We start from the raw sequence: 9,718 nt of genomic DNA, 5'->3' as shown, positions 1-9,718 counted from the left end.
GGTCAGTTATTCAGCCAATCAGAAGAGACGAACATGGGACAAACAAAAATCATCCCGGAGTTTTTTAGGTCCGTGGGTATCTGTTTTTGTGAACGTTTGTGGTAAAAGTTCATCTGGATAACAGTATTGAATTTAAAAATAAATAAAGAAATTAATCAAATGTAATCAATGTATTAATTTAATAAATAAATATATAAATGCTCACAAAACTAAACCAGGAGAGATGAATAAATAATACAGAAGTTATCCCTCTTCCTCCTCGTTTTGTCAGCAAAGGGGCTTTGACCTGCACCACTGACTGACTGTGGTAACGCAGCAAACAGTCAGTCAGTTCATTCAAAATGCCTGCAGCATTATAAATATGCACACCATTATATGCGGTACCTGTGCAGCAGCCTGTGCAGCGCTGCTAATGACAGTGAGTTCCAGTGAACTTGTTGAACAAGGGGACAATAAATACAGAACATTTGAAACTCCTTCTCGTCTGAGCTACAGAGAATAGAAGCATCAGTTTACTGTACTCTTTAATGTCACAGCAACATCTCAGCATTGTATCATTTTTTAATCATCCTAGACTGTACACATCTGTTCTTTTAACATGCTTTTACTCGTTCTCCTATGTAAATGTTTCTAAGGTGCTGCTGCAAAAGAGCATGCATGCCCAGCTGATCTGTATCTGTATTTAAAAAAGAGTAAATAAATAAAACTGCTTGATATAAGGAGGTTAGCTTTTTATTATAATGTTGTTTCCCATGACTTGTGATTGAGCTTTAGTAATCTCACTGACAAGTGTGCAAACCTACAGTTAAAAGTAGTGGAGCAGTCATGACGGCTTCAAAATGATCAGTTTCCTCTTTTTAAGCTGTCTGAGTTTCTACATTTTACATCTACATCAGTGTCCAACAAATCACAACTGTGTCTAAACTGTCTATGCATTCATAAAAGTAACAACACCACAATGTAAATACACTACATTACAATTAAAAGTTCTGTATTTTAAATATAATGGACCTCTGTCAGTGTCACCTTATTATATAAGGTGACACTGGTATTATTATCATTCATTTATTCATTTTAATTCATTAAGTGTTGTGGTCAAGATGTATTTTATATAGGTTGTTTATTACATAGCAGTGCATCATATTTTAACAGCTTGTACATAAAATATCAATCTGTAACTTTCAGAAAAAGTAACTAATCATGTTACACCACAGGAAAGGTAATGCAGATCAAATAAATAGAATTGAATATTTCAAAAATTGTCCCTTTATGTAATAGGTCAGCCTTTAAAAGGGTCTATGAGTTGTAAATAACATATTAATGGTTAACATATCATTTATTAATACTTTATAGAGCAGCAATAAGCCATTAATAAGAATAATCTTTAGGTTTCCAGGTTGTGAAAAGCTTGAACATTTTTAATAAGCACCAACTTTGCAGTTCTCAATATGAGGAAGTTATTAAAAATAATGGTAATCAGTTTCATATTTTCTAATGAGCAAGAGTTAATAAGTTACCTTAAGTAAATGTTGTTGTGTAAACACAAAGTGTCTGTGCAAATGAAATGTAAATGTGAAGAATCTGTCAAAAGTCTTCAAAAGTGGGTTCCGTCAGTGGTTTGTGTCTATGCCCAAGTGTGTGTGTGTGTGTGTGTGTGTGTGTGTGTGTGTGTGTGTGTGTCTGTGTTAAGTTAGCAATTAGCTGGTGGAGCATTTAACTGGTAATAAGTGAAACATTTTTTGAAGAAGTGGTAGAGACCAAAAACAGAGATAAAAGGAGAGTGAATATTGATGTTACATTCACCAAGTGGCCAGAAACATTACTACAAATGTATGCAAAATTTACACTGGATGTGTTAATGGCCAGTTGTTTGCTAAAAAAAATCCCCATATTGACATAAATGTTGTGCTGATAGCTTGTTTCTGCTGCCCCAAAGTGGCCAAAATTAGCATATAAGCTATGAACTTATTAAGTTTACAAGCTTATTCAACAAAGTGTCATGGTTTTTACAAACCATTTTATATCTGTGCCTGTGTGTCCACAATTTCTTCACCTTTTCCCACTGCGAGCAGCCCCTTTATTCTATTGTGTTACATTTTGGGACAGCAGTGTCCATGAACGCCTCTAAGAAAATCTTACTATGCTGTTACTTTATTTTGTAATTTTCCCCATGAGAATGTACAGAGAATGTGTGCAGTACAAAGTACTGCATACTAATCAGGACACAGGGCATGTAAGGACAGGTGTGACGGCAGGTGTGGCTGCTGTGACTAGGCTTCCCCCTTTTCATAGAACCGATCTGACCTGGTTTTAAAAAGCTAAAGGATTGTCTCATTGTTTTGTGAGAAGCTGCAGCTCACATTCGCTCAAAATATAACCAGACAGTGAGGTTGTGATGTGCAAGAAGAAAAATAACATTTCAATGAGATCCATCTATCCTTGAACAAACTAGATTTTGACTCATTTCAGGTGTTGCATGGTGTTTATGCCATGCCTTGCCACATCACACTGAGTGACCATGACTGTACAGCAGCAGGCTCCATCTTGAGTGAAGATCATTCCTCTCCCTCAGTGTGCAGAGTGCCCCTCTCACCGCAGCCACCCATGTATTTTCTGGACTTCCCAGCTTTATTGCAGCAGGCGGTAGGAAAACTGTCTCATGGGAGCCAGTGAAAGGAACTCATGAAAACTTAATGCAATGTGTCCTCATGAATTTTTAAGGGCTCTCTCTTCCTATTGTGCCACTAATGTGCAGGATAGAAATGTATACAGGAGTGCTGATGTACAGAGCTGAGTGCAAATCTACCAGCAAGGCAGAGCATCATCAGCTGTCAACACCATGAGCAACAACACACACTGACATCTGAGGACACACACACTTTCAGCTGTAGTGGCAGTCTTGTCTGACTCATAAGGGAGCCACTGTCACTGGATGGCTGAGTAGGTAGGCAACGTTTTTGATTCAGGACTGACTGGGACTGGATCTCAGCAGGATTTCCTGTGTGTGCACGTGTTTGCATGTTTATGTGTGTGTGTGTGTGTGTGTGTGTGTGTGTGTGTGTGCAAGTGCTTGTGTGTAATAAAGGTTGAGGGAACATGTCATTATCACAGCATGAAAACCAGCTCCAGTAGCAGGTTAGCTCAAACACAAAGCACCAGATATGAAAAACACCAAATTCAAAGCTTGTGCTTGTCAAGTACAAAAAGAGCCTGGAACACACATGATCCACCCACTGAAAGCTAAACTGTTCAGCTACTCCTATAACAATCACTGAGTCATTGAGTGTAACTATATTTCCACAATTCATTTCCTTTAATCAAAAGAAATCCAAGGATTTCCTTTGAGGAACTGCAGTTAAAATGTGGGCTATCTGCATTCTCCCACATTGTAAGGCCGGATACCAATAGAGATGAGGTGTGAGAAAATTTCAAGGATTTCTGCCTTGAAATTTATAGTTCAATTATGTTTACAACAGCAACTGGCAAAGAGCATCGGGAAAGTTTAAGAGGGAACAAGATGGAGGAAAATCAGCTCATTATGAAAAACAAATACATGAGCCCAACCTTGTTCACACAAAGGTTCTTTTTCTTTCTAAATGACAATAAAATGTACTGAAAGTATAGATTTAAAAAATTAGATTTATCAAAGAAAACTGACTTTGCCCTCATGAGAAATGTATTCAGTTTCCACTGGTTGCATGAATGTATTTAGCTCCAGTTACATCCATGTAGGTCAGGGAACAGTTCTGTCCACGACAAATTCCTGGAGGCCAAAATCAATAGTATCCCTAAAAAAAGCAGAAATGTTTTAACGTAACGAGGGAGAGGACAGAGGTCGTGACTCAGAGAGATCATGTTGCTCTTTTGACAACCATCATTCCCTTGTGTAGTAGAGAACTGGACTTCCTCCTCCTCTGTGAGGCGGCCACAGGAGTAGAAACACACCAGAACAGACGGAGACTCTTATACCAAACAACCTCTGCTCAGCCTGGAGGCTTTACAGCTGTGCTACATTCCTGAGAGCTCAGTCAAAACAGCAGGCCCGGGCTCTTACAGTTTCCACTACAAAACTACCCGCACAAAACGTGTAAATGAAAGCACATGAGGTCTGCTGCTCTTGGTGCATCAACAGGAAATGCAGTCTTTACATAAACATGTAAAATCCTTCCGAGTGAGCTGTTTCTTAGAGAAGTGGAGGTTGTGGTGTCAACAGTCAACAGTTCGGCTGTTGTTGAAGCACAAAGCTGTTGCACTTTGCCGTCCAAAAAGAGGGAGCTGATAAAGACTGGACCTTGTACCTGGTATAATAGGTGACTAAACTGTAACAGGCTTGTTGCACAGATTTACTTCCCATTCTGACCTTTTGCATGGTTTCTTTTGCAATAACTTTTGATTAATTTCCTCCTCTCATTTACCACCACTAGTATCTAGCAGATAGTTTTTTAGAATTGATTTTGGTTTCATTTGTCCAGATTTTATCTGCCTCTCACATTTTTGCCACCAACCCAAACAAAGGAGGGCTATGGTGCTTGAATCAGTCACAAAAAATGCAGCTGTCTTTCCACATATTCCCAGTGCTCTAAACAACCCACACTAAACCGAAAGCATTTTGCACCAAAGATATAATCCCTTGGAGAGCTATTGACAGTGTGTGCTGTGGAGTAATAATAGGGACACCTTTTCTGGAGACATTTAACAGTTAAGCCTTTTGACTTCTAATACTTTGAGCAGCAAAGAAATTCCATCCACCTCCATTGTATTGAGCAGTGGTAGAAAAAGTATTCAGACCCTTTTCTTGTATAGAAGTAGCAGCGAAACATCGTAAACATGATCTGTTACCAGTAAATGTCTTGCATATGTCAGGTATAAGCAGCAAAACGGACTGTGGTTAGATCATTATACATAAATAACAGCATTTTAAAGGTCCCATATTTTACACTTTTCTGGTGTTTTAAGTGCTGATGTCCTTCAGTAAATATATTTGTGGTTTTAAAAAACCAAAAACCATCAGTGTAGTTTAACATTCCTAACATCTCGTTTAAGATTTTTTAAATTTAAATCTGAAAAATAACTGAACCATAGCTCTTAATCAATCGATCAATCAATACACTACACATGTTGGCTATGGAGAGACAAATGCAACATTTCATTTCACGTTGGGATATATGAATGTGTTTGTGTTTCAACGGATGTGAATGCAGTTTCATATATGTTCAAAAAAGAAACTGAAATTGTGACGTTAAACCTGCTGAATATACAAATAAAACTTCAGGCATCTGTAGCATTAATCTAAAAATATAATAACTAAAATTTAATTTGGGAAGCCAAAAATTCCCTGCACCATTACATTACGTTACAGACACTGTGAAACTGTTCTTCAAATACACAAAACACTGTACAGCTGCTGAAGTGAAACCTAACAGTCACTATGTGCAAAGAACCACAGGTTGTTTTCCTGGTAAATTGCAGCTTGGCCACAGTTTTGTCACAGCAAACAGACACTGACGTGTCCGACGTGTTTCTCGGCTGACATAGTCTTGACAAACTCAAGTCTGCTTTGACAACATTTTTATTGACTTTTTCTTAATTTCCTCTCTAATATTCAAGTACATGGATTTGCAGATCCAGGAAACACAATCAGTAGCAAATACTTTCAAAATATCATCATGTTCCCATTTGATTCACGCGTGATTCCACTGAGCCCCTCCCTCCCCGTGCTAAGACACATGGACCTCTTGTAAACATGATACAAATCAATTTTTTTTTCTTTATCGATTACAAAAAGTAATCTGGTAGAAAAATATCTTTTCTTTTATAGGTATTTCTCTTTTTAGGAATATTTACATCGAGTACCTCACAGTATAATCTGATTTAAAAAGTACATAGTGTAAAATAAACACAAAAGGTCTCAGAGGGGTAAAAGGCCTTTGGTTTTCATGAAAAATACGAAAAACAACGTCAAAAGAATCACAAAAAGTCCATTCACTGTCCTGTGTACAACAGTGATGACTGGATTGGTGATTGTTGGGTGTCTTGTAGCCGAGATTGTGGGACACCAAATTTCCACAGGTTTGACAGGGTTCATTCTTTAAAAAGTTCAGAACAACAACAAAAAAAAAAAACTGCAGCTACAATCAAGCGTCACTCCTGGGGACGGCGGAACCACACAATCTCCGCTGGGCAAAGTATCCTAGAACAATGAGCAGCATCTCTGAGGTGCTGCTGAGGGCCACAATGAAAGGTGCCTGGGATGCAAAGTCGGCCTCTGCCCGGCGGAAAGACAGCTGCATGACGGCGAGGGCCAGCAGGCTGTTCTGAACGCCCACCTCAATACTGACCGTCTTCCTTTGTGGTGGGGCCAGGCCAGAGAGCTTGGCCATGACAGCCCCGACCACCAGCCCCAGCAAAGGCACTGTCACCCCCACTGCCACAATCTGGGGGCGGACATTGGCCAAGATGGATGCACCCATTTGGTAGGCCATGAAGATGCCCCCTACAATGAGCACAAAGCTGAAGGGTCGTATGAGTGCTAGCAGGACACGTGTGAGGGCAGGCAGGCGCAGCTTGACCACCATGCCCAGCGAGATGGGAATGGCGATGAACAGGAGGGTGCCGAGGATCTTCACAAATGGCACATGCAGGGCAGCGTGCACGCCAAGCAACCGGCCGTACAGAGCTGATGACAAAGGCATGGCTGCTGCTGCCACCACCGTAGAGACCAGGGTCATGGAAATAGCCAGGGTGACATCTCCACCAAGCAGCAGGCTGTACAGGTAGCCACCCCCACCACCAGGGGCAGAGCAGGTGATGACCAGGCCCAGGGAGAGTGCTTTAGGCAGTGAGGCCAGCTGGGACACACAGTAAGCGTACAATGGCATCACCAGGAACTGACCCAGCACCCCTAGGAGCAGTGGCACGGGGCTCCTCAGCAGACCCCGCAGCACCTCCACCTCTACCTTGCATCCAAAGGCACACTTGTTGACAAAGATGAGGGGCAGCAAGGCAAACAGCACAGGGTTCTCAGAGAAATGGGAGAGGCCACCCGACTGGATGAGCCGGGTGGCCGGGTCATCGTTACCGGGCGCCACTCTGATGGAGTAATCCGTCCTCTCCTCGATCAGAACCGGCACCGAGTCCTGGTCCAGGTCCAGTAGCTGAATCTGCAGCTGAGCCGTGCCTGGGAACCCGGAGCGGATGCTGATAATGTAGCTCTTGGCTAGACCTGCGTGGCCGCTATCCGTAACATTAAGGATGGAGAGGACCTCCGGGTCCATGGAGCGGACTCTCACCGTCTGCTTCCAGCTCTGGCGGCCCTTCCTGCTGGCCGCGGCGCTCCGGTACTGACTGGAGATTACAATCACGCCGTTGGTGTTTTCGGGAAACTCAAATTCCTGCGACGACCCGTCCCCGATTCTGATATACTTGCTGCTGCTGTCGACCGTCAGGTTGGGCTGGTTGCTGCCGTCGACAGTGAGGTTTCCGGTGGCCCACACCCGGTCCGCTCCGCCGGGGATAAGGAAGAGACAGCAGAGTGTAAATAGCGTCCTCATGTTATTGACTGACAGGGGGTGGAGGGACGCCGCAGACACGCTTCTCCCCCGCCAGCGGCCTCCCCAGACGGTTACACCGCCGCCCTGTGACACCAGAGCGGTAAACTTCTCATTCTAGTCTCCGAGATAAAACGACAGCGCCGGCAGCCGGTTCCTCATCTTGTCTGGTTCTCATTTTCTGGCTGCCTTTATACCGGAACCTGAACATCACCCCGCCCTGTCCGAGCCCAGCTCTACAGCAGCAGCCCCCGAGCACAGGAAACACACACACTCACACACACTCACACAGGTCTCTCACGGCTCCCCCCTTTGTCTGCTCGGTGCCACGATGTCCGTCTCAACAAGCCGAAGCCTCGTTTTCGTTTTTTTGTCTCCGCGGCTGACGGGAACAGTGAGCATCGTAGCTCAGCTGCGGTTTGCTTGCGGCTCAGAGCTATTTCAGTAAAGCTAGCTTGAGGAAAAGTCGGATTTCCGGCCATGAAATGCCAAAATAAAAGTCCTTTATGTTATTGAGGAACATTGGACTGGGTAAAGCTGACAACTGTCTGGACCCATGCCCTGAGAGGTCCCTGAAAAATGTATAATGATATCAAATAGGGAGGGCCCTGTAGATCGGCCAGGGTCAAATGTATTTTTAAGAGTTGAGTTTATTTTGAATTGTGCGTGAATGCTGAAAATTCCTCAGAAAATGCAATTTATCCAATTACCAGAAATGAAGTCAAATTCAGTATTATTCCAGTGCTGGTTGCACTGACTTTATGGCAGCAGAGCACACAGAGGGAGGTGAGTGGGGGTGCTCATTGTGGCCCAGCAACAAATGTATCCCCCAGACCCCTGTAACAGTCATGAGTGTACCCTGTGTGGCTTTTTGTAAAATTCAAACTACAGTATGTTGTGCCTACAACTCCAGGTTTGTGTATCACCAGGTTTGTGCTTGTTTATCAACAGCTGATACAATAAGGGCCTTACCCTGAGTCCTGCTTCATCAGTTCAATTCTGTTCAATATAACTTCATTAATCTGTGTAAGAGCAACAAATAGACACACAGTAAGAGGGACTCTGATAATTAACACATTAACATTGTTAATCATGTGATCCTGAGGCCCTGTCATGTAGATGAACTCTGTGTCAAAATCTGCTTTTGCAGTTTTTAGTTGTATGTTGGATATTCCTTAATTCATGTGCTTAATCAAAATACCACACAACAACCTGAGGTCATGAGCTATTCTAACGTAGAAGATCAGTACGCAGAGGAGCAGGGGTGAGTAAGGCTCAGTAATTCAGTTTTTCCCTGGGGCACTTGACACACTTGACAATAATGTCTTCTTATCAAATTTTGTTTCTCCAAATTGTAATGAACACTCACTTACTTCCTTATGACAAATTGTATGCATTTATTTTTTAAGGAAAAATCTTACTACTTCCGGTCTCTCTCTCGCTCTCTGGATAACTCTGGCTACCTTGACGGAGCCCTTCATTAATCCAGCTGGAGCAGCCCAAAGCGTCAATGCTCCTCAGCCAATAAGCAGGGGCGGACACATGGGAGAGGGAACACCGTGATTAGTATCCACATGGGGGCGTGGGGCGCAGCCAGGGATTATCCACCATACATAGACACAGTGGGGCGTGTGTTTAATTTTCTGACTAAAGGAAAATGGTGGAATGGCTAGAAACTGAAAACATGATAATGTAGTGATAAAACAAATTACCGCTTGTTAGAGTTATGCACACCCTAGGAATGTGGTGTTCATGTTGATACTCATCTCTCACTTTCACTTTCACATTGTCTTTCTTACTGTCTTTTGCAAACATGGAAATTGCATCGCTCCTCCCTATGGCCCCCTCAATCTGGGTCTTCACTGTCAGTTTCTGCTTCCTGACCATTGATTGTATCTTGTGGCAGATCCATTATGCTTATGGATGAAAATCAGCACAGTCACACTCCCCGAACAGTTTCAAGTTACAGACCTACAAGCAAAGTACACTATTGTTTAATGTCATACACAAAGAACAGTCACAACCAGGAAACCTGACGCTGCCCCGTCTCGGGAGTATGTCATTAAGGGGAATTCCAGTCTGTCAGCATAACCCTGAGGGCTTCCCCTTTTATAGTAACTGGATGGGAGTCACTTGTATATTTAAAAAAAAATTTCAGTTCACAGCCACCA

At 42.7% G+C, this 9,718-nt stretch overlaps 1 protein-coding gene across 1 annotated transcript; it reads right to left on the bottom strand.

Annotated features, from left to right (window-relative positions):
* Window positions 1-5,553: 5,553 nt before the first annotated feature.
* Window positions 5,554-7,993, bottom strand: slc10a3 (solute carrier family 10 member 3). Its single transcript, XM_071489911.1, has one exon. It carries the CDS (start codon window positions 7,548-7,550, stop codon window positions 6,135-6,137), a length of 1,416 nt encoding a protein of 471 aa, XP_071346012.1. The 5' UTR covers window positions 7,551-7,993; the 3' UTR covers window positions 5,554-6,134.
* Window positions 7,994-9,718: the final 1,725 nt, after the last annotated feature.

Source organism: Trachinotus anak, unplaced genomic scaffold (assembly GCF_046630095.1).
Source record: "Trachinotus anak isolate AG129_WGS33_773 ecotype Australia unplaced genomic scaffold, CSIRO_AGI_Tana_v1 ptg000002l, whole genome shotgun sequence".
NCBI lineage: Eukaryota > Metazoa > Chordata > Actinopteri > Carangiformes > Carangidae > Trachinotus > Trachinotus anak.
This window is presented reverse-complemented; position numbering and strand designations above follow the sequence as displayed.